At 42.5% G+C, this 26,563-nt stretch overlaps 1 protein-coding gene across 4 annotated transcripts in view; it reads right to left on the bottom strand.

Annotated features, from left to right (window-relative positions):
• Positions 1-26,563, bottom strand: part of CTTNBP2NL (CTTNBP2 N-terminal like) — a 98,240-nt gene that overhangs the window by 28,068 nt on the left and 43,609 nt on the right. For all 4 annotated transcript variants that reach the window (XM_073557292.1, XM_073557291.1, XM_073557290.1 and 1 more), the window contains one exon: positions 18,075-18,182. In XM_073557292.1, the coding sequence (XP_073413393.1) occupies positions 18,075-18,173 (99 nt within the window). In that variant the 5' untranslated portion in view covers positions 18,174-18,182. The remainder of the gene's footprint in view (positions 1-18,074; positions 18,183-26,563) is intronic.

Genomic DNA, 26,563 nt, shown 5'->3' with positions numbered 1-26,563 from the left:
GCATCCAGAAATCTGGGAAAAAAAAGCTGTTGACTCTTCCGCTACTTGGAGGATACAGTTTTTACAAGACCACCTCATGCTTGTATTTAGTCTATTAGAGTAGTCAGCGTGTGGCTAAGAGGTTACTGTGACGTCAGAAGCACACACCAGCTTAGTGTGCAGCACATGGCTTGGCATAGAGGCTCATTCAGCTACTTCTCGTCTGCCTAAATCTTACATTCCAAGTGGAGTTTCCCTACAGACAGAGTGCATTCTGTCAGAGCACAAGAAAATAATGGCTATCATTTAAGATTTCTGTATCTCTTATCGGAAAGAATGATTAACAGGGATTTCCATGAGGTTGATGGGTCTGTGGTATAACACGCTATGGAGCTAACCGTTATCTGCAGCCGCTAAGTTGGAAAAAAAATGAGCCCAACTTTACAGTAGCTGAAATGGGCTAAACGCCAGTGCTGTATGAAAGACGTTCTGTGCCTGGAAATGTCATTGCAGCCGGTATAAGGGAAGCCTTTATGATACCAAGCACAGTCAACAGGAAGGGAAGTCGGGAGAAGGGGCCTGGGAGAGTTCAGCGAGATAGACCTGACATGAGGGAGGTAGACGCTGATAACGCTCGAGCTAAATCTTACATATTTATCACATTGCTTTAAAAGTGGGGGATTTATAGACGGCCATATAGCTAGAAATATTTCAAGTATTCACAGCATGTGTACTGATTGCATAAGGACTTTAACATTTATAAATTAATTTCATAGCACAGGACTGATAGGCTTCCCAAAAAAGCAAAGGAATTATTTGCACAAAAAAAACCCCCAGAATCAATTTAAGCAGGAGTGCACAGTATTTAGGCCATGTATATTTGCAGAAAAGTTTCTCTGACATAAATTTCACTTCTCAAAATGTGCATGCAAAGACAAAGATAACCTAAAATGTTTATAGTTTATTAACAAATGAGCCAAACAAAACCATTAAAAACATGTAAAAAGCGCAAATGGCTATAACTAAGGTATACCAGACCCCTGAACTATAGCGATTAGGTCTAATCTGTTTGTCTGAAAGATGTTCAATGGGTAACCAAATAAAATACCAAAATATTAAATAAAATAAGGTGCTTAAGACATGTAAATTACATCCTACACAGGAAATCCTAGACCCTCAGATAAGAGATATAGGAGATATATTTATATGCATAACATTTTGGCATTATACTTGGTTACCCATTAAACATCTTGCAGACAAATGGATTAAGTCTAAGCACTATATAGTGCTGTGGTCTGTTATAACTTTGTTATAGCCATTTGTGATTTTTAAATGTTTTTGTTTGGTTTGTTTGTTAATAAACTAGAAACATTTTTTAGGTGATCCTTTTCTGTGCATACTACTTTTCTTATACATTCTCAATACTTTTCTGGTATGTGACAGGTAGATCCCGGTAGCATTTTGGTGGTGCCCTTCATTACTCAAAATCTGCATGCGTCCCGAATTCCACCCTACGCATTGCAATCTGTGAAATCTGCACGTACGGTATTGTATGTCAGGGTACGTCCACACGGGATATATATGACGCGGCATATTCTCAGCAAACCGGCACAGGAAATATTTGCACCAGATTTTGTGGATAATGCAACAGCTTCCACTGTGTTAAAAAAAAATTGCAAGGGACGAGGAAAATGTGCAGAATAAATTAACGTGCTGTGGACGCAGCACTGGACTATTCACTCTGTGGGTTTTGTCCGCAGAGCATGGATGAAAATTCTTAAATTTCCACAGAGCTAATTCAGTAATATGTATATACAGTAATTATCCCTCGAAGGGATAGTATTGGGGCTATGCTCTTCATGCAGGCAGAAAGAAAGAAGGATTTAAACTGTTCTTATACACAGAGAATGGCCTGATCTTGGGTGATCTTCTACCAGGCAAAGGAATTAATTTTATTGTAATAATTATCTAATGATAAGGGGTTGTCCCCTTTCAAAAAAAAATTTGCACCCTACGACAGTTTGAAATAAAAAAAATATATATTTTTCTATACTCATCATCCAAGACAACTTTAAGAATTCCGGAGACACTTGCACTACATCTACTTGTAAAAGAATATGCCGTTTACAGAAGCACTATCACCAACATTTTAAGTCCCTGTGTGAATATGAATATATATATATATATATATATATATATATACATACACACACACACACACACACATACAGCTTTGAGTAAGATGTACATTGCTCTTTTATTCTAAAAACTACTGACATGTCTCCAAATTTCCAAGCAATACATTTTGTATTTATTTTCATTTATTGTCAAACTACTGTGTTTTCTCTTTTTAAATCATATGACAACCCAAAACATACAAATGACCCTGATCAAAAGATCACATACCCCATTTCTTAATCCCGTGTATTGCCCCCTCTATCAATGACAGCTTGAAGTCTTTTGTGGTAGTTGTGGATGAGGTTCTTTATTTTCTCAGATGTTAAAACTTCCCACTCTTGTTGGCAAAAAGCCTCCAGTTCCTGTAAATTCCTGGGCTGTCTAGCATGAACTGCACACTTGAGATGTCCCCCAAGTGGCTCAATGATATGGAGGTCAGGAGACTGAGATGGCCACTCCAGAACCTTCACTTTGTTCTGCTGTAGCCAATGACAGGTCGACTTGACCTTGTGTTTTGGATTGTTGTCATGTTGGAACATCCAAGTACGTCCCATGCGCAGCTTCCGGGCTGATGATTGCACATCTGCCTCCAGTATTTGCTGATAACGTGCTGCATTCATCTTTCCTTCAACTTTGACCAAGTTTCCTGTGTCTTTGTAGATCACACATCCCCAAAACATCAGAGATCTACCTCCATGCTTTACCGTAGGAATGATGTCCCTTTCATCATAGGCATTGATGACCTCTATCCAAATGTAACATTTATGGTTGTGGCCAAAAATTTAAATTTTGGTCTCATCACTCCAAATTACCTTTTTCTAGAAATTTTGAGGCTTGTCTCTGTGCTGTTTTGCGTATTGTATGCAAGATACTTTGTGGCATTTGCACAGTAATGGCTTTCTTCTGGTGACTCGACCATGCAACCCATTTTTCTTCAAGTGCCTCCTTATTCAAGTGCATCTTAAAAGAGCCACACTTAGTTTTCAGAGAGTACAGTATTTCAGCTGATGTTATTTGTGGGTTTTTCTTTGAATACCGAACAATTTTCCTTGTAGTTCAGGGCAAAATTCTTGTTGGTCTACCTGACCGTGGTTTTGTTTTTAACAGAGACCCTGATTTTCCATTTGCTAATCACAGTTTGAACGCTGCTGACTGGCATTATCCATTCCTTGGATATCTTCTTGTATCCCTTTCCTGTTTTATACAGTTCAAATACTTTTTCCCGTAGATCCCTTGACAATTCTTTTGCTTTCCCAATGATTCACAATCCAGAAACATCAGTGGATGGATGAAAGATGCAATAGTCTGTCTGGATCCCAGAAACTCACTCAGCTTTTATGCGCACACACACTGATTACAAGCAAACAGATCACAGGTGAAGATGTTACCTTTAGTAACCATTCAAACCCATTTGTGTCAACTTCTGTGCATGTTATCAGGCCAAAATCACCAGGGTATGTGAACTTTTGATCAGGGTCATTTGGATGTTTTGGATTGTCATTATGATTTAAAAAGAGAAAACACAGTAGTTTGACAATAAATGGCTTCACCCAACCATTAAACATGAGTGGAGAAAAAGTTTTGGCGTTATCATTCATATTCGCTGGAAAAATTCTGCCGGGGGATGTAAACTTTTGAGCACAACTGTATATATTATATATACATACATACACACACACACACTACATTGTGCTTCCCGTGCGTTGTACACGCAGCAGTATCTGTACCAATCAGCACTGGTGTCACTGTCTGCACCTTCGGAGAAATCGAACATTAAGAGGAAGTGAAAGATCAGCCACAGCCGTAACTTCCTCTTGTTGTTCAATTTGTTTGAAGGCAGGAACAGTGACACTAGCACTGAACGGGCGGCGGGCTCATATGCCATAACAACGAGCCCCAGGATTGCGAGTGCTGACATCGCTGGAACGGCGACGGCACCGGAGGCGAGTATAAACTTTTTTTTTTTCTTTCGGGGCCAAGCATGGGGTATGAGAAAGGTTTGTCCAAGCAATGGTCAACTTCTTTAATATATTCTTTATGGCAAACTAAAACAGGACAGTTTTGCATGGGCAAAAACATTCATCTAGATATAGTAGAATGAGAACAACATCAGGAATATAACAGCAATTAAATGGACATATACAAAAGTATTTGCCAAAATCCATTAGCCAAAGTTAAAGTGTAGAATGCAGGCCACATCTGGCCCTCTGGCTGTTCGAGTACAGTCTGAGGATTGAGACAGTCAAAAGGATAAAAAAAAGTGGCCCAAGTGCGGCACCATGCCCTCGCCCGCCCGCATCCCGATGTGATTAGCGGTGAATACATTGGTGGAGGATGAAGCCACAGGCACCTTCTACCACCAATCAGCGTGTGCAACAGACAGCATATTTGCAAAGGCACTTTTATTGCCCACTATTGAGGGAGTAATTGCAATTATGGGGGTATGCTGTTGTAGGTGTGGAGGTATCTAAGCTCTACAGGCTGACTCTTTGCAATAATACTGGGTGACATATTTACTCTAATGTTTGCCATTTATGGAATTTTCTTAAATTATAAGGGTATGCTTTTGTAGTTGTGGAGGTATGTAAGCTCTACAGGCACACCTGCCGTAATAACATTAGAGGGATATATACACTTTTAATTGAATATCCTTGAATATCTCCTGAGTATGTTGATTTGTCGTTTTTCCGCTTTTGTCTGATTTCATTTTTTGTCTGGTTTGAGGCACCAACAAATATTCTGTTTTATTTTTGTGTATTTTTTCAATAAAAATTGTGATATTAATTCTGTGTATGACACTTCTTGAACGAATTCATGGCTCAGAGGCTATGAGATCAGTATGTTTATTGACTATGTGGAGTGTTACCTTCCCCTTGTGCAGGGAAATGGTTCTGGGTTGTATGTTCATCAGAATTAATTTCAGCCTATTGGTTCGGTCCTCCACAATAGACAAGGGGTCTCATGTGGCTCTTCAAGAAAATGAATTGTCCGCCACTGGTCTAATGTGAATGTGGGCTCCAAAACGATTATTTCGGTGGAGAGAAGGATCCGGCTTCGCAATTTCAGACTGCCAATCATGTTGTTCTTTAAGAGAGAAGCCACCTCCACAGATGTCCAGCAGTGGCTGTCTCATAGAGAACAGAGGATCCCTCAACTTGGAAAGTTGGCTGAGGTAGGCGGTGGCCAAACCACTGTCCATCATCTAACGTGTATGTGGGTCTTTAGGCTATGTTTACATTCTTTCCAAAATCTTGCTCAAAAGAACGCTAGGAAAATTCTACCTAGGGAATCCAATTTACTTTTCATGTGAGGAGTTTGAAATCTATATCTTCCCTGTAGATGTTTTGACAAATGAGGAAGAGGATTAGACATTTAGTGCCACCTATTCGAAGTAGCAATCCTAAAAGTCAATATCGACCCTTTAATGAGGCTTATGTATGACTTTGGAAATTTGAGATTATGGTTTGGCTTTTGCCCTGACATGGTGTTTTGCGGTACTGCCCCTCGTCAGTGCAAGAAGGTAATGCCAGCACCAACATTGTTTCTGATATCACCATATGGTACTTACTGAATTGATTAATGAACCCTGCGAGTTGTTATTTGGAGAAACTTAGTGAATATGTAACTACAAGATCATAGAAGCAAGAGACAAAGACATCTCAGTTTTGCTGAACTGGTCTTTGTGGCTTTTTCCTGGCAGCCTGTCACTTCTGCTGCTGGCCACAGCTCCAGATGCTGATGAAATCATTGCCTAGCATACTAAGCACTTCCTATTTTGCGGCTGCCTAACCTCCCCCCTCCTTCCTGGCCTGCTCCATGACATTTATAATAAAAATCACAACATTAAGGAGAGGAAAGAACTGTGATTGATCTCTTGTATCAAGGCCTCATACAACATTCAGTCATCGTCCACTTATGAATGCACACAAGTGCTGGAAACGATAAATGCCCAAATGTCCATGTAGAAAATCTGAGCTGCCCCTTTTTCTGCCAAGCAAAACTTTGACCATTAAGGAAAGGATTTAAGGATAAATCCTGGGATTTTTTTCCCAGCAATAGATTTTGAAGGACACTGTAGTTTTTCATGGTGCAAATTTACATGTGACTTTTGTGTCCCTTTTTGTTGAAAATGTGGTCTATTTTAGAAGACTATCCCATTTCTTTTTTAATTCGGGAGTAAAAAGCCTGATGAGCAGCTGATCCTGTAATATACACTGCTTAAAAAATAAAGGGAACACTTAAACAACAGAATATAACTCCAAGTAAATCAAACTTCTGTGACATCAAACTGTCCACTTAGGAAGCAACACTGATTGACAATCACTTTCACATGCTGTTGTGCAAATGGAATAGACAACAGATGGAAATTATTGGCAATTATCAATACACACTCAATAAAGGAGTGGTTCTGCAGGTGGGGAACACAGACCACATCTCAATGCCAATGCTTTCTAGCTGATGTTTTGGTCACTTTTGAATGTTGGTTGTGCTTCCACACTCGTGGTAGCAGGAAACAGACTCTACAACCCACACAAGTGGCTCAGGTCGTACAGCTCATCCAGGATGGCACATCAATGCGCGCTGTGGCAAGGTTTGCTGTCTGTCAGCGTAGTGTCCAGAGGCTGGAGGCACTACCAAGAGACAGGCCAGTACACCAGGAGATGTGTAGGGGGCCGTAGGAGGGCAACAACCCAGCAGCAGGACCGCTAACTCCACCTTTGTGCAAAGAGGAACAGGAGGAGCATTGCCAGAGCCCTGCAAAATGACCTCCAGCAGGCCACAAATGTGCATGTGTCTGCACAAACAGTTAGAAACTGACTCCATGAGGATGGTCTGAGTGCCCGATGTCCACAGATGGGGGTTGTGCTCACAGCCCAACACCGTGTAGGATGCTTGGCATTTGCCACAGAACACCAGGTTTGGCAAATTCGCCACTGGCGCCCTGTGCTCTTCACAGATGAAAGCAGGTTTACACTGAACACATGTGACAGACGTGACAGAGTCTGGAGACACCATGGAGAGCAATCTGCTGCCTGCAACATCCTTCAGCATGACCGGTTTGGCAATGGGTCAATAATGGTGTGGGGTTGCAGTTCTTTGGAGGGCCGCACAGCCCTCCATGTGCTCGCAAGAGGTAGCCTGACTGCCATTAGTGTTGTGAATTCTCTCTCCGGCTTTACTGAAGGTAGTGGAGCTGGTCAGATTGACAGAGGGGATGCGAGTTCTCTTTCTGGGCTCCCTCTGGTGGTTACTGGAGGTAGTGGAGCTAATCTGATTGACAGAGGCTTGCCACCTGATAATGAGGAAGACGATTGGAGATCTGGGGTTTCTGATTGGGATTTAAGACAGCTGACTCCCTCCTCTATCCCTGCTGGTGGTTTTCTTCCTGTTCCTTCTGAGGTCTGATGTCTCCTGCTCTTTCCCTGCATGGTTCAGCTATGTGGTTCATTTGCTATTCTGTTTCCATTTGATCTAGTTTTGTCTATCTCAGCCAGCTCCGGCTGGGGCTGTGCTGAATCACCGCCCATATGTTACTGCTTGTGCCAGTTTGTTTTGTCCCCCGTTATATTGGTCCCTTTTTGCTTTGCTTTCAGAATATACCAGAGTGCTGATTGTTGTGAATTCGCTTTCTGGCCTCCCTCAAGGTTATTACTGAAGGTAGTGGAGCTGGTCAGATCGACAGAGGGGTTGCGAGTTCTCTTTCTGGGCTCCCTCTGGTGGTTACTGGAGGTAAAGGAGCTGATCTGATTGACAGAGGCTTCCCACCTGATAATGATGATGACGATTGGGCTTTAAGACAGCCGACTCCCTCTATCCCTGCTGGTGATTTGCTTCCTGTTCCTCCTGGGTTAGAAATAAACATAAGCCCAATACTTTCAACAAAACACAATGCGGCAATCCATGGAAATAAGCCGCCATAATAATATTATGTTCCGCTCCTTAAACATACGACTTTAGGAGAAAAAAGGAAGCAAACGCATCCAAGTAGTATAAAAATATCAAAATCCTTTATTAAATGCGAGCACAGACAATATATATATACCGTATATACTCGAATATAAGTCGAGATTTTCAGCCCAAAAAATTGGGCTGAAAGTCCCCCTCTCGTCTTATATTCGAGTCATATACACCGGGGGGTCGGAGGGGGAGGGGGAGCGGGGGTGTCAGGTCATACTTACCCGTCCTGACGCTGTGTCTTGAGCCCCCAGCTTCTCCCCGTGCTCTCTCTTCCTGCCTTCAGCGGTCACGTGGTGCCGCTCATTAAAACTCATGAATATGCGCATATTCATGAGTTTTAATGAGCGGCACCACGTGACCGCTGAAGGCAGGAAGAGAGAGCGCTGAGAAGCTGGGGGCTCAAGACACAGCGTCAGGACGGGTAAGTATAGCGATACTCACCTGTCCTGCGTCCATGGCTGCTTGCTGCTGTCTGTGTCTGTCATCGGTCAGTTACTTCAGACAGCAGAGGGCGCGGTGACGTGGTTAGTGCGCGTCGCGCCCCCTGCAGTCTGAACGTCACTGACTGATGACGTGGCAGATAGCGGGGAGCAGCCATGGACGCAGGACAGGTGAGAATCTGACACCCAGCGACGGAGACGTGAGTATGTCATTTTTTTACTTTTACATGCAGCAGCAGCATGGGGACAGCATATGGGGGAATCATCTATGGAGCTTCTTATGGGGGCAGCATATGGGGGGCATAATCTAAGGAGCTTCTTATGGGGGGGCAGCATATGGGGGGCATAATCTAAGGAGCTTCTTATGGGGGCAGCATATGGGGGGCATAATCTAAGGAGCTTCTTATGGGGGCAGCATATGGGGGAATAATCTATGGAGCTTCTTCTGGGGACATCATATGGGGGAATAATCTATGGAGCATTTCCCACCCTAGACTTATACTCGAGTCAATAAGTTCTCCCAGTTTTTTGTGGCAAAATTAGGGGGGTCGACTTATACTCGGATCGACTTATACTCGAGTATATACGGTATATATATAAATAACCAGCAAAGAGCAGATGACAAATAGACACCAATATTAAGAAGGCAGGTGGGGGTGAAAAAAAAAAAAGACTGCACCTGTATATAACATTAGCCAGGATAGTTTGTAAAATATGCCGACACAAGGGCTGTTACAAATGCCAAATAATCGCCATATAGACTGGACAAAATATCCTCAGGGCAACCAGCCGATGTGTAATCAGGCAATAGGGCTATTGACGGCAAGCAGAATCCATAACATTCATCATAAGTTACATCATATATCGGCGACAGTGATATGGAAAAAGCTTACCAGGTGCTGCACAGTTACCCCCAGCCGTGGAACAAACCTCCGACATACGTTTCACGCTCAGGAGTAGTCCTTTGGGGTCTGCTCTGGGGCAGTTTAGATTTCCCCTTTCTTGCTTCAGGCTTAGTTAGCTCTCCGGCTGTGCCGAGGCGTCTAGGATCATCGTAGGTACACTCCACGGCTACTGCTAGCTGTGTGGACAGGATCAGGGGTCTGCAATCCGCTTAGGTACCAACCTCTCTGGTTTTCTGTGGCTTAGCCTGGACCTGCTCTCCTCCTCGGTGACCCATTCATAACAGCTGATATAGTGGGGGCGAAGTCGTGCGACTTCAGTGTTTTTTGTGCATCAGACGTGTTGGACTTTTTGCAGGGTTCTTTGCGTGATTGCAGACAGTGTCTTTCCTGTCCTGTCTAGTCAGTGTGGGCCCCATCGTTTGCTCAGTCTATTTTTCTGCCTGCGTTTGTGTTTTCATCTTGTCTCACCGACAATATATGTTTGGGGGCTATCTATTCCTTTGGGGTCTGCTCTGGGGCAGCTTAGATTTCCCTTTTCTTGCTTTAGGCTTAGTTAGCTATCCGGCTGTGCCGAGGCGTCTAGGATCATCGTAGGTACGCTCCACGGCTACTGCTAGTTGCGTGGACAGGATCAGGGGTCTGCAATCCGCTTAGTTTCCAACCTCTCTGGTTTTCTGTGGCTTAGCCTGGGCCTGCTATCCTCCTTGGTGACCCATTCATAACACATTAGGTACCGAGATGAGATCCTCAGACCCCTTGTGAGACCATATGCTGGTGCGGTTGGCCCTGGGTTCCTCCTAATGCAGGACAATGCCAGACCTTATGTGGCTGGAGTGTGTCAGCAGTTCCTGCAAGATGAAGGCATTGAAGCTATGGACTGGCCCGCCCATTCCCCAGACCTGAATCCGATTTAGCACATCTGGGACATCATGTCTTGCTCCATCCACCGTCACGTTGCACCATAGATTGTCCAGGAGTTGGCGGATGCTTTATTCCAGGTCTGGGAGGAGATCCCTCAGGAGACCATCCGCCGCCTCATCAGGAGCATGCCCAGGTGTTGTACTGTAGGGAGGTCATACAGGCACGTGGAGGCCACACACAATGCTGAGCCTCATTTTGACTTGTTTTAAGTACATTACATTCCACTTTAATTTTGTGTGTGACTCCAAATCCAAGCCTCCATTGGGTAATAAATTTGATTTCCATTGATGATTTTTGTGTGATTTTGTTGTCAGCACATTCAACTTTGTACAGAACAAAGTCTTCAATGAGAATATTTCATTCATTCAGATCTAGGATGTGTTATTTGAGGGTTCCTTTTATTTTTTTGAGCAGTGTAGAATATCTAAAGAATGGCGGATAGTATACATGGAGAACCAATCCTACAAAGGACAACCTTTTTCCTCTTCTATGACGTCCATATTCTCTGCAGGAGCTAGAGTTCCTCCTACTCTAATCTACTATATAATTGTCTAATTCTGTCTCTGTCTGTCTGTAATGGAAATCCCACCTCGCTGATTGGTCGCGGCAGTTAGGCCACGACCAATCAGCGACAGTTGCTTAGTCGTCGCGGCAAAACGGCTGCATTGCTTATTGTACAGGCACATTACAGCCGTTAAAGGCATCACTGCTGCGTCGCTCATTACACAGGCACAGTCCTGTACATATTCTGGAGTACAATACATTAGGTAACAGCAGAACAGTGACTGCAGCTCTGGGTGTAACTTGCGTACAATACATTAGGTAAGAGCAGAACAGTGACTGCAGCTCTGGGTGTAACTTGAGTACAATACATTTGATAAGATCTGAACAGTGACTGCAGCTCTGGCTGTAACAGGAGTATAATACATTAGGTAAGAGCAGAATGGTGACTGCAGCTCTGGGTGTAACTGGACTACAATACATTAGGTAAAAGCAGAACAGTAACTGCCTCTGGGAGTAACTGGAGTACAATACATTAGATAACAGCAGAACAGTGACAGCAGCTCTGGGTGTAACTGGAGTACAATACATTAGATAACAGCAGAACAGTGACAGCAGCTCTGGGTGTAACATGAGTATAATACACTAGATGGTGGCCCGATTCTATCGCATCGGGTATTCTAGAGTCTCTGTTAAAATAAAAAATAGTCATATACTCACCTTCCGACAGCCCCCGGATTCTGTCCCGCCTCTCACCACGCTCCCGGCATCTTCCGGTCCCAGTAATGATTAGCAAGAAGGGACAGAGATGACGTCACTCACGTGAGCGCGACGTCATCAGCGGTGTTTCGCGCAAAGCACTACTGGGACCGGAAGATGCCGGGAGCATGGAGAGGAGAGAAAAAGTCCAGGGGCCGTCGGAAGGTGAGTATATAACTTTTTTATTTTAACAGAGACTCTAGAATACCCAATGCGATAGAATCGGGCCACCATCTAGTAATTGTATATACTCCCACAGTACACTGTGCACATACTGGCTTGAATTACACATGTAAGAAGTGTTTATTTGCAGGGATACGAAGGATTTTCATAGACTAAATATTAGATTCACATGCAATGTCCATATAGTAAAAAGCACTATACCCGAGGACCAGCTGGCCACACTGACTTAAGGGCCACTGTGACCGATCACAGGATGGGATGAAAACAAATTTTGTTTCTAACAAGTGGATTTAAATATTTACTGCTCTGAGCCCTTATTAAGGCATTTAAATCAGCTCAGGGGTTTAATCTTGGCACACAAGCCTTTCAGAGTCCTGCTAAAGAGCTCAGAGCTCGGCAGCACTTCTGCAAATGGCCCATATTGGGAAATCAAATCCTTGAATGGCGTGACAGAGCATGTGGGTAGGGCCGTCTCACTGGGATGTGCGCAAAGATACATTACTGATATCATTCCTTATCTTAAAGCCGCAGGTGTATTAAATACAGAAATAAACAATGTGTGCCCTACAAATCCACACATCACTCCAAGTCAAAGGCTACGTTCCCACAACATGCTGCGGTTTTGAAAAACGCACCACAGATTGTGTACGCAGTGTTAAAAAGAAGCACAGCGGGCATGAGATTACTATAAATCTATCCACTTTGCTACAACTGCGAGACGCTGCGTTTTTGACAGGTCAAAAATGCACCAAAAGCTCATTGTGGGAACGTAGCATAGCTGTGCCAAAAATTGTACAAATATATAAAAATGGCACAGGAATTGCAGCAAATCACACTGCATCCGAGAGCTAAATGACAGAATTAAACCTGAAAAGAATAGGCGGCTCACATGCCACAGTGTAGGTTTAAAAGGACAGCGAGATGACAGATCGAGGCCAGCTCAGTCGCGTGTCACAGATAAGGAATGGCAATAATATTGTGCAAACGGTAGTGAGGAATGCAATGACGTGATCTATCCACCCGCCATTGTGCGAGATACACAGGCTCTGCAAAATACTAAGAAACATGTTAAAGAGCATGGGAGAGAGCTCGTAAGAAAAAGTACAAGTAACTTTTTTTTCTTCATACAGTAAAGAGGCCTCTCAGATATCTTAGACACCCAAACAGCTCTAAATCCAGCCTTGCTAGGTTGATAGCCTACTCTTTAAGAGTACGTATACGGAGGTAGCTAGCAGTCATAGATTAGCACCGCCTCCTGGACTCCTAGGCACGGAAAGTGCAGAGATTTAACTCACAGAGTTAAACTTTATACTGGCTCTTTTGTCACAAAACTACGGACCCGACTGTTTAAGGCTAGTTTCACATTAGCGTTTGGAGGCGCAGCGGATGCTCGCCGTGAAGCTCCGCCCCCTGTTTGGCGCAGGTCGCCTCACCGTCAAAAGGACGCATGCGGCAGCAAAAGCATACCTGCGCACGGCCTGCGTACCCAATGCTAAAGATAGAGAACGCAGGCCGCATGCAGCGGCATGCGCCCATAGGCGGAGCAGACTGGAGGAGGCGCGGCAGGGGGCAGAGCTTCACGGCGAGAGTCCACTGTGCCTCCAAACGCTAATGTGAAACCACCCTTAGACAGGGGTTGTGCACGCCAGTCTTAATTATCGGATTGATGGTATAAGATGCGCCTAATTCATTACGAGACCCACATCAACGTAATGACTAAGGCACATATTTAAACTTGTAAGCACCGCCGTGCGCCTTCACAACAAATGTTAATGCAGTCCAGAGACCGGAGTAATATTTCTGGCGTAAAGTACGCCACAACTTTTTATAAATTTGTTGGGAGGTCTTTCAGTCCCCGTCACCCCCCAGCTCCACTCACTGTAGCAAAGCTGTCTCAAATTAGCGAGGAAAACACCAAAAGTCACAGAATTTTTGCACAACTTCATATTCTGTAATAATTGAATGCATTCAAAGGTGAAAAAAGGTGAAAACGGACAAAACAGCTTCATGAATCGAGCTGCAAAAAGTGACGAGAAGGTATATTCTAGCACTGTCCGTGATTGTTGAGAGTTCAACCATAGGAACCCTAAGGATACATGGTAAGCAGCTCCAACAATCATTCTGGTTTTTCACTCCCACCGATTCTCTTCACCTTGCCTGGAACGCCTCGGTGTGGGATATATACCATAACATGAGAATACACTTTCACAGGGATCAGAATCTTTTCTTAGGCAATGTTCCAACATTGCGTTTTTTGCTGCGTTTGTTTCTGCAGACTGCATTTTTCAAGTGCATTTGTCGCTTGTGCATGCTGTTTCTGAGTTTTCTGCAGCAAAACCTGATAGCTGTGCTTTTGCATTTCCTTATTGTTTTCTATAGGTGAAAAAAATGGGGAAAAAACGCTGCAAAAAAAAAAAAACCAGCTGAAAGACATGCTGCAGCTTTAGGAAAAAAAACATTAAGAAATCAGTGTGTGTGCATGGGCTTTCTGAAATCTCAGCTTTTGCTGGTACTGAAAAACACAGCTTTTAATTTGAACAAAAAAGCAGCAAAAAAACGCAACATGTGAACATAGCCTTAGAGAGAATCTTTCAGAGGCTGTACAAAACATTGCAGAAGAAGAATGCAAAAAAGTTATTATAGATTAATAACGGAAAGATATACCGTATATACTCGTGTATAAGCCGACCCCCCTAATTTTGCCTCAAAAAACTGGGAAAATTTATTGACTCATGTATAAGCCAAGGGTTAATGGTGATCCAAGAAGATGCTCCATAAATAAAAACCCCCATATGCTGCTGCACAAGGGTTAATGCTGCCCCGTAAGATGCTCCATAAATACCCCCCATATGCTGCTGCACAAGGGTTAATGCTGCCCTGTAAGATGCTCCATAAATACCCCCCATATGCTGCTGCACAAGGGTTAATGCTGCCCCGTAAGATGCTCCATAAATACCCCCATAATATGCTGCTGCACAAGGGTTAATGCTGCCCATAAGATGATCCATAAATACCCCCCATAATATGCTGCTGCACAAGGGTTAATGCTGCCCCATAAGATGCTCCTTAAATACCCCCCCATATTATGCTGCTGCACAAGGGTTAATGCTGCCCCATAAGATGCTCCATAAACACCCCCATATGCTGCTGCACAAGGGTTAATGCTGCCCTGTAAGATGCTCCATAAATACCCCCGATATGCTGTCCCGTAAAATGCTCCATAAATACCCGCCATAATATGCTGTTGCACAAGGGTTAATGCTGCCCCATTAGATGCTCCATAAATACCCCTTACTTGTTGCTGCCGCTGCTGCAATTAAAAAAAAAAATGACATACTCACCTCTTCGTCACTGGGGGGCCAGGTGCCGGTGTCCTGAGCCTCCGGCACTGGCGATATTTACCAGTCCCTGTTCCAGCGCCGTCCACCGCTGTGTCTCCCAGGTCTCTGCAGTGACGTTCATCAGAGGGCACGCACTGACTACGTCATCACGCCCTCTGGTGAAGGAGGACCCAAAGACACAGCGGTGCACGTCGATGGAACGGGGACAGGTGAATATTGCTCTGCCCCCGTCATACTCACCCCCTCCTGGCGCACGGTCTTCTCTGCAACCCCTGCTTCTCCAGCGGTCATCTTCTTCCTGCGTTCAGCAGTCATGTGGTACCGCTCATTGCACTTATGAATATGCGCATATTCATGAATTTAATGAGCGGTACCACGTGACCGCTGAAAGCAGGAAGAAGACGACCGCTGGAGAAGCAGGGGCTGCAGAGACGTGCCAGGAGGGGGTGAGTATGGTCTCTGACACCCCCGCTCCTCCTCCCACCCCCGGGATATGACTCGCGTATAAGCTGAGAGGGGGACTTTCAGCCCCAAAAAATGGGCTGAAAATCTCGGCTTATACACCAGTATATACGGTATATCTTTGTACCGTGTTAGCCAGTAGATAGCAAAATAATTAGAATTGAGAGTCCTCTGTGGTTGATACCTTTTAATGGCTAACTGAAAAGATGGTAAATTGCAAGCTTTTGAGACTACTCCAGTATCTTCATCAAGCTAGACTAACACAAAATCTGAAGAGTCACATATTTATACACAAAACAGCACAGAAATAACGCAATAGAGCAGCAGATAAGACAAGTGACGTGAAGCAGAACTATCATTATGGGAGAGGGATAAATAGTTGTGGCCATAAATATTGGAACAGTTCATAGATAAGGAGTATGAAAGTTTTATTGTCCTCTGATTGGGGTCTGGTTCTGTGTTGTCATGCCCCCACAAGATCTGAGGAGCAAGTTCCTTAATTGACATAAATCCATGCGACACATTCATTCCTGCACTTAGTGTGTCAAAGGTCGTTATAAGTTTATACTCCCAGACTCTTCTATCGCTCTGAGATTTGAAGTTACCTTTTCATACAAATAATTTCATGTCCATGGTAAAAGGTAACTTCAAATCTCAGAGACAGAGGATTCTGGGAGTATAAACTCATCACAATCTTTGACAGACTCAGTGCAGGAATGAATGTGTCACATGGATTTATGTCTTTTTACATTGTCAGGGATTCTACTTGTCTATCCCACTCTCAGTTCCTGATTCAGAGCTGGTGCCCCCCTTTCCCTCAGGTCAGTCAGAGAACTACACCTAAGGTAAGTAGTTGCTAGAAAGGCTGCCTTGCCGTGTACTGGCTATTGGTTACTCTGCAGTAAGGGCGGTATATCTATCCCCAATCTCAGGCTGGAAATACACACATAAATCTCAGTTCCAGTCACTGCCAGGGTGTCCCAAACCCCCCCAGAACACTATGATTCACCAGCTCCTCTTTTGACATTAAAACCAACATCGGCTCAGGAGCCCAACCACAGGGTAGCGTAATTTAGCACGGAAGTCGTGGCAGTTCATTCTTAGAGCAAGGAAAACTAAACTAGTAAATTTGATAGATTTACTCCAGAAAATATAGGCAGTGTTTACAAAAATCCAAAAGGTGTTACAAAAGAGACAAAATACAGTATATACAGACAGAAATAAAGGGATTAAAATAAGAACTTATGCATATCAGTCAGTGGTATGCTTTGCCCATGGGGGGGGGGGGGGACTGTCCCAGAACAAAAGGGTACACCTACGCAGCTTCATTTAGTTGATTCCCCAGGCAAAAGACCCCTTCCTAATAGGGCATCCAAGATTTATACCTTTCCCTTGCTGATCTCACTGGGGGGGGGGGGGCTGAGCTAGAGGATGTACGCCCTCTTCTCAAAAGTTCTTAAAAACTTCTATTTGTCATAACTCTGGTGAAAACCTTGGAAACGAACAACAGCGGTATCATTTTTCTTATTACGACATTATCTTTCGTTTAAAACCAGACATGACGCGTCTGGGTGGTGTGGGCGGGCAGAAATCCGTTTCTTGGTTTCTGGCGTCCGCATAAGCTACAAAACGCTGCTGTGAATAGCTCTAATTATGCAGATTCTAAAAACTTCCTGTCTCTAGGCTTTATCATGGGTTCTTAAATTTGGGTTTGAATAAACAAAGGACACGCTCTAAACCTTTACTTCCGTCTTGAGCCGGGCAGACCAGGATCTCACATTACACAAACTAGTATAGCTGGAGGGAGGGGGCGGGTGGACATTCCAACAAGGTGGAGGGTAGGGGGCTGGAAGCTGCAGCTACAAGCCTGCATGAGATGATCAGTGCTACACCGCAAAAACGAAATGGGAGAGGGGCAGCACGAGCACTGGAAGTGTACATAGAATTTTAGGAAGTATTCATATTTTCCTGACATACATCAATTAAGGAATTTTCTCCTCAGACCTTGTGGGGGAATCACAACTCAGAACCAGACCCAAATCAGAGGACAATAAAACTTTCATACTTTTTATCTATGAACTGTTCCAATATTTATGGCCACCAGTGTTTACCCCTCTCCCATAATGATAGTTCTGCTTCACGTCACTTGTCTTATCAATTGCATTATTTCTGTGCTGTGTGGTGTATAAATGTGACTCTTCAGATTTTGTATTAGTCTATGCCTGATGAAGAGACCGGAGTAGTGTTGAAAGCTTACAATTTGTTACCATCTTTTCAGTTAGTCATTAAAAGGGGTCAACCACTAAGGACTCTCAATTCTAAATATTTTTTATAGATTAATAAATGTTTTAAGTCACAGATCAAAAATGTGTTGCTTTTTAAGTTTTCATTTTACTTCTCTGTCGGTAGAGTTAAACAAAAATAATGAGCGGCAACACAAAACGTACCTTAATTGCCTCGATTACAAGCTCTCGGGCTTCCAGCTCCCCCTCTAAGATGCTTAGTAGTGTCAGCAACTCTGGTTTGCTGAGTTTTTCTAGATTCATGGTGCTGCCCTAAAGTTAGAAAGTAAAAAACAAAAAAATTACATGATTAAAAAAAAAAAAAAATTAATGGTAAAAATAATAGAATATTTTATATGGCTATTCTCCATGACGAAAAGGTTATTACTATAGACCAAAAATTCAGCTTGAAAAATGCACCAAAGAGTGTTATGATACAACACAACCACACATGACATTTGTATGAATGTAGAAATTCAAGGCCCATTTAAAAAGGAAATAATCATGCATAGCCGCAGGCATGAGGATTTGCCATGGTTTGCTATCAGGGAATCTGTAACACAATGAACAGAACATGTTTTTTAATCGGAGTTTCTAGACATCAAATTTGAGAAAACTAAAATTTTTGACAGGAATTGCTGATTTCAGTTTAGAAATGTAGTGACACACCTGACCCTCTGTGGTGCCACATGGTACCCAGTGCCATAATAGCAGTATTCTTCCCCAGAAGTGGTGTTGCATAGTATCTGCATAATACAGCACAACCTGAGACCCGACCGAATAAATGAAATATGAGGCAAACAAGTTTAAAGTAAAAATCATATAGACGTACGGCCAATAAAGAGAACAAATTTTTATCCAAAATGCCCAACTCCCACGCCACACCCACACAGATCACCTTACTCATACCACGGGTGAGGCAGACACACAGACACGACATAGTAGTGAGTGAATCACAAAATACACCGTCCTGTCTTGCTGTGAAAGGATTTCTTAGCAAAGAATGTATCAGCTAAGATTGCAATATGGTTACAATGATCAGGGGAGTGTAGAGGGGTGGCAGCCATTTTGTATGTATCTTCTATGTTCAAGAGTATTCTCCAATGAGTTGGTTTACTGAGGAGGTTGCAAAATGATTTACACATTACACCTGTGGTTTACATCTGCCCCTCAGTAGTGCTTTATTAATGTCACATGTTGAGGGATTTTAGGGGCTTCAATTCACTGCCCAACTTATATAGTCTGTGCTTGTTTTATACAAAGAATGCTGCTATCTGCCTATCAAACGACCCTTAAAATGAATAAACTAGTAGGGACCATACACAGACATCTCAAACTAAGGCAAAATTCATGCCCATGGTCAGAGTATGGGCCATAATGTGCCGACAAGCCACGAATCTCCTGACCCTAACTTAAGGCCCCTTTACATTTAGCGATGCACCAGCGATCCCGACAACGATACGACCCCGTCATGATCGCTGGTGCATCGCTAAATGGTCGCTAGTGAGTTGCCACACAGGCAGATCTCACAGCGACGTAGCGACGCAGCAGCGGTGGTTACTTACCTTTCACACGCCGGGATCCTGACGTCCTCCCACCCACGTCCACGTGTCGCTCGTCGGCGCCAGCAGGAAGCAACCGACGAGAAATGGAGCTGCGCGATCAGCGACAGACAGCGAGGGAGCCGGTCGGAGGTAAGTATCACACATATCGCTGCTGCGTCACAAAATCGGTGACGCTTTAGCGATATCGCTATGTGTAAAGGCCCCTTTAGGCACGTATGAGGCTATTACGTTCAGGTCAGTAGCCAGTCAATTTTTTCTCCAGTAATCCCATCAACAATGAATTAGAAGTCCAGCAAATGCAGCTCTGCGGCATTCACACAACGGCTCTCCAGAGCATGGTGCCCAGGTACCCGCTCTCAGGAACACTGGGGAACATAGAGGTTGGACCTACAGCATTGGGGAATTTGTCCTTCATACTATAGAATAATCCTTTGACGCCTTAGGCACACGGCCATACAGTACATCGGATCCATGTTGCATGGATCTGTAATACAGCAATGAACATGCAGTATGTACATAGATTATGTAGTATCATCTACAGGGGTTGGACAAAATAATGGAAACACCTAACGTTTTTGCATCATAATCTTCGAAAATGTTATAAACATGCAAACCGTGACATATGGTAATGTTTTGTAGTTGATTATTTGTTTTATGTGATATGTGTATGTAAATTAACTGTTTGTTTTGCAGAATTGTAAGAACATTGATGAAAACCTGATACCAATGGCAGACCTCTCGGATTTTAAAAGAGGCCAAATTGTTGGTGCTCGTATGGCAGGCGCTAGTGTAACAAAAAGTGCCCGAATGCTTGGCATGTCAAGAGGTACTGTCTCCAAAGTAATGACTGCGTTTGAAAGAGAAGGAAAAACGTCCGCAGCAAAGCACAGGTCCAGCCGAAAGTCGAAGTTGACTGAGAGAGACCGTCAGACTCTAAAGCGAATTGTGAGAGAGGATCGCAAGACCATGGCTCTGAAAATCACTGCTGAGCTCATTGAACACCTATAGAACCCAGTTTCCACGAAAACTGTTCGTCGGGAGCTGCACAAATCTGGATTCCACGGAAGAGCTGCAATTAGGAAACCGCTGCTCTCAATGACAAATGTTTCCAAGCTTTTAGAGTGGTGTAGAAACCTCCAGAATAGGCCCCACGAACAGTGTAAACATGTGATATTCTCAGACGAATCATTGTTTACCCTATTTCCGACCTCGTATACGTTTGGAGACAGCCGAAAGAAGCATTCCATCCAGACTGCCTTCTCCCAACCGTAAAACAGGGAGGAGGTTCTGTGATGATTTGGGGTGCTAATTCGTGGAGCTCCGCTGGGCCAATGATATCCCTTCATGGAAAAATTAACAGCCGCGATTATTTAGGCATTTTGGGCGACCAAGTGCATCCTATGGTTCAAGCACTGTTCCTGGAGGGGAACGCCATCTTTCAGGATGATAATGCACCAATTCATACAGCTAGAATCGCTAAAGCATGGCACGAGGAACATTGTAATGAAGTTGAGCATCTCATCTGTCCCCCACAATCCCCAGACTTCAACATTATTGAGCATTTATGGTCGATTTTAGAGATTCAAGTTAGACGTTGATTTCCGCCGCCATCGTCGCTCAAAGAACTGGAGGGTGTTTTAACTGAAGAATGGGCTACAATTCCTTTGGAAACAATTCACACCTTGCATGAATCCATACCTTGGAGAATTGAGGATGTAATCGCCGCAAAAGGTGGACCTACACCATATTAAACTAACTTTTGTTGATGTTTCCAGGTGTTTCCATTATTTTGTCCAACCCCTGTATGTATGCCTCACTTTAAAGAGAAGCTTTTTCTCATGGAGTCAGAATCTAGAAACAAGCAGCTTCTCCTTTATGCCTGCAGTGATCCGAAGCCACTATGCCTTTACCTACACCCATTAATGAGCCCTCTGAGGGAAAATACATTGATGCATGATAAAATAATTATTTCTTACACGAAGAGTCTCACTTGCCAAGATCAATTTCATTGCTCAGTAAAATTCCTTTAGTCTGGCACCAGCACTATAGCTCAACACATGTTTGCATCACCAAACTGCAAGATGTCTAGAAAATCAAAGCAGGACACGTGGACTTGGGGGGATGCTCACTTCACACATACAAATTTTCGGCTAATTTGAGACAAATCTGTATCGAAATCCATGGCAAAATCCGCATGTATATGTTATGTTGATGTGTTGCAGATCTTGATTCAGATTTTTTTTGGATTTCACCTTATGGGTTGCAAAGTATTAAACCTGTTAGGGTATGTGCACACGTTGCGGATTGTGCTGCGGATTTTGCTAAATCTGCAGGTAAAATGACCTGCGGATTTAGTGCAGATTTCCTGCGGAAACCACACAAAGAATTGACATGCTGCAGAACTGAACCCGATTTTTCCACAGCATGTGCACAGGGTTTTTTATTTTACATAGGATAGAATAGTACTGTACAACACAGGAGAACCTGCTGCGGATCTGCAGGGCCAAATCCTCAACGTGTGCACAGGGCCTTATACAGTGGGTACGGAAAATACAGTTGTGCTCAAAAGTTTACATACCCTGGCAGAATTTTTTGCTTTCTTGCCCTTTTCTCAGAGAAAATGAATGATAATGCAACAATTTTTTCTCCACTCATGGTTAGTGGTTGGGTGCAGCCATTTATTGTCAAACTACTGTTTTCTCTTTTTAAATCATAATGACAACCCAAAACATCAAAATGACCCTGATCAAAAGGTCACACTGTGTTTTGCCCCCTCTAACATCAATGACAGGTTGAAGTCTTTGTGGTAGTTGTGGATGAGGTTCTTTATTTTCTCAGATGGTAAAGCTGCCACTCTTCTTGGCAAAAAGCCTCCAGTTCCTGTAAATTCCTGGGCTGTCTAGCATGAACTGGGCGCACTTGAGATCTCTCCAGAGTGGCTCAATGATATTGCGGTCAGGAGACTGAGATGGCCACTCCAGAACCTTCACTTTGTTCTGCTGTAGCCAATGACAGGTCGACTTGGCCTTGTTTTTTGGATTGTTATGTTGGAACGTCCAAGTACATCCCATGCGCAGCTTCAGGGCTGATGATTGCACATTTGCCTCCAGTATTTGCTGAAATTTGCTGCTTTCATCTTTACTTCTATTTTGACCAAGCTTCCCGTACCTTTGTAACTCACACAGCCCCAAAACATCTGCAATCCACCTCCATGCTTTACAGTAGGAATGGTGTTCCTTTCATCATAGGCCTTGTTGTCCTCTCTCCAAATATAAAGTTTATGGTTGTGGCCAAAAAGTTCAATTTGGGTCTCATCACTCCAAATTACCTTGTTCCAGAAGTTTTAAGGCTTGTTTCTGTGCTGTTTTACATTATGTAGGTGAGATACTTTGTGGCATTTGCACAGTAATGGCTTTCTTCTGGCAACTCGACCATGCAGCCCATTTTTCTTCAAGTGCCTCCTTATTGTGCATCTTGAAACAGCCACAACGCTAGTTTTCAAAGAGTCCAGTATTTCAGATGATGTTGTTTGTGGGTTTTTGTTTGCATCCCGAACAATTTTCCTGGCATTTGTTGACCAAATTTTTGTTGGTCTACCTGACTGTGGTTTTGTTTTTACAGAGCCTCTGATTTTCCATTTGTTAATCACAGTTTGAATGCTGCTGACTGGCATTATCAATTCCTTGGATATCTTTTTGTATTCCTTTCCTGTTTTATACAGTTCAATTACCTTTTCCCGTAGATCAGTTGACAATTCTTTTGCTTTCCTCATGACTCACAATCCAGAAATGTCAGAGTCTGTCTGGATCCCAGAAACTCACTCAACTTTTATGCACACACACTGATTACAAGCAAACAGGTCACATGTGATGATACTACCTTTAGTAGCCATTCAAACACATTTGTGTCAACTTCTGTGCATGTTATCAGGCCAAAATCGCTAGGGTATGTAAACTTTTGAGCACAACTGTATTCAGACCCCTTTAAATTTTTCACCCTTGGTTTCATTGCAACCATTTGGTAAATTCAAAAAAGTTCTTTTTTTTTTTTCCTCATTCATGTACACTCTGTAACCCCATCTTGACTGAAAAAAAACAAATGTAGAATTTTTCGCAAATTTATTAAAAAAGGAAAACTGAAATATCACATGGTCATAAGGATTCAGACCCTTTGCTCAGAAGAATACTTAGAATTGAGAGTTCTCAGTGGTTGATACCTTTTAATGGCTAACTGAAAAGATGGTAACAAATTGCAAGCTTTCGAGACGACTCAGGACTCTTCATCAGGCTAGACTAATACAACATCTGAAGAATCACATTTATACACAAGAAGTTGTATTAGTCTAGCCTGATGAAGAGACCTGAGTAGTCTCGAAAGCTTGCAATTTGTTACCATCTTTTCAGTTAGCCATTAAAACGGTATCAACCACTGAGGACTCTCAATTCTAAATATTCTTCTATCTACTGGCTAAGGGCGGTTTCACATGTCCAGATAATTCCGGTACCGGAAAAACCAGTACCGGAGCTATCCGTGTCCGTGTGGATACGTAGGCCATCCGTGTGTGATCTGTGTGTACCATCCGTGTGTGATCCATATGCTGTCCTTGTAGTGAAATAATTGGTTTCAATATTAACCCTATGACTCCTAAAACCGCACACGGACGGCACACGGACGCCATCCGTGTGCGGTACGTGTTTACACGGACCCATTGACTTGTATGGGTCCATGTGATCCGTGCTGTTGCACAAAAACGGACATGTCAGTGTATTTTGCACACGGACACACAGTCTGTGAAAACATGCTGACGTCTGCATAGACACATTCATTAGAATGTGTCTATGTGTGTCAGTGTCTCCGGTACGTGAGAAAACTGTCACTACACGCAGCGTCGGACTGGAACACCTTGGGCCCACCAGAGAAAATCATTCTTGGGGCCCACTATGTAGCTGCATAGAGTTAAATACCAGACCACCAATTATGCGGTAAAACACGCTAATATCCGGGTATAATATAAGGTTGTACATGTCTTAATTATGTAGCAGGAGTTGGGGTAGCCCCCTCATAGAATATAAAGCAGCCCCCTCACATAGTATAATGCAGCCATCTCATAGAATATAATGCAGCCAGCTCATAGAATATAATACTGCCCCCCTCATAGGGTATAATGCACCCCCCTCATAGGGTATAATGCACCCCCCTCATAGGGTATAATGCACCTCCTCATAGGGTATAATGCACCCCCTCATAGGGTATAATGCTGCCCCCTCCTCATAGGGTATAATGCTGCCCCCCTCATAGGGTATAATGCTGCCCCCCTCATAGGGTATAATGCTGCCCCCCTCATAGGGTATAATGCTGCCCCCTCATAGGGTATAATGCTGCCCCCCTCATAGGGTATAATGCTGCCCCCCATAGGGGTATAATGCACTCCCTCATAGGGTATAATACTGCCCCCTCATAGGGTATAATGCTGCCCCCCATAGGGGTATAATGCACTCCCTCATAGGGTATAATACTGCCCCCCTCATAGGGTATAATGCTGCCCCCCATAGGGGTATAATGCACTCCCTCATAGGGTATAATGCTGCCTCCTCATAGGGTATAATGCTGCCCCCTCATAGGGTATAATACTGCCCCCCTCATAGGGAATAATGCCCCCCTCATAGGGTATAATGCTATATAGATATATAGATATAGAGTTAGATAGATATAGATAGAAAGATAGATGTAGAAATAGATATAGAGATAGATAGTAGATAATGGATAGAAAGTAGATAATGGATAGATATAGATAGAAAGATTCATAGAGATAGATAGAGATAGATAGAGATAGATATAGAAAGAAAGATAGATAGATAGATAGATAGATAGATAGATAGATAGATAGATAGATCGATAGGTAGATAGATATAGAGATAGATAGAAAATAGATAATGGATAGATAGATAGATATAGAGAGATAGCTATAGATAGAAAGATATAGAGATAGATAGATATATAGATAGAGATAGATAATAGATAGAGATATACAGATATAATAATAATAATAATAATATAGACATATATAGATAGATATAGAGATAAATATATATATATAGATAGATGGCTATAAATAAAAATAGATATAGAGATATATATATAGAGAGATAGATAGATATAGAGATATATATATAGAGAGATAGATAGATATAGAGATAATAGATATAGAGATAGATAGATCGATATAGAGACAGATAGATATAGAAAGATAGATATAGAGATAGATATAGAGATAATAGCTAGATATAGAGATATGTATAGAGATCGACAGATATAGAGTTAGAAAGATAGATATAGAGAGAGATATAGAGATAGCTAGATAGATAGATGGATAGATAGATATAGATAATAGAGATAATAGATAGATATAATAGATAGATATAGATATAGATGGATAGATCAATAGATAGATAAAGAGATAGATAGATAATGAGATATAGAGATAGATATAGAGATATAGTGTTAGATAGAAAGATAGATATAGAGATAGATAGATAGATAGATAGATAGATATAGAGATAGATATAGAGATAACAGATAGATATAGAGATAGATATAGAGATAGATAGATAGATAGATATAGAGATAATATATAGATAGATAGATAGAGATAATATATAGATAGCTATAGAGATATAGAGATAGATATAGAGAGAAACAGATGTAGATATAGAGATAGATAGGTAGATAGATATAGAGATAATAGATAGATATAGAGATAGATAGATATAGATATAAAGATAGATAGAGATAGAGAGAGCGGTAGAGAGATAGATATAGAGAGATATAGATAGAGATCGATAAATAGATAGAGAGATAGATATAGATATAGATAATAGATAGAGATAGATAGATAATAAATATAGAGATAACAGATAGATATAGAGATAGAGTAAGATAGAAAGATATAGAGATAGGTAGATATAGATAATAGAGATAGCTAGATAGACATAATAGATAGATATAGATAGATATAGAGATAGATAGAAAGATAGATATAGAGATAGATATAGAGATAGAAAGATAGATATAGAGAGAGATATAGAGAGA

The sequence above is a fragment of the Dendrobates tinctorius genome, unplaced genomic scaffold, assembly GCF_039654945.1.
Source record: "Dendrobates tinctorius isolate UK_male_01 unplaced genomic scaffold, ASM3965494v1 ptg000246l, whole genome shotgun sequence".
Taxonomy (NCBI): domain Eukaryota; kingdom Metazoa; phylum Chordata; class Amphibia; order Anura; family Dendrobatidae; genus Dendrobates; species Dendrobates tinctorius.
The sequence above is the reverse complement of the archived record's forward strand: the minus strand, read 5'-3'. Positions and strand labels throughout refer to the sequence as shown.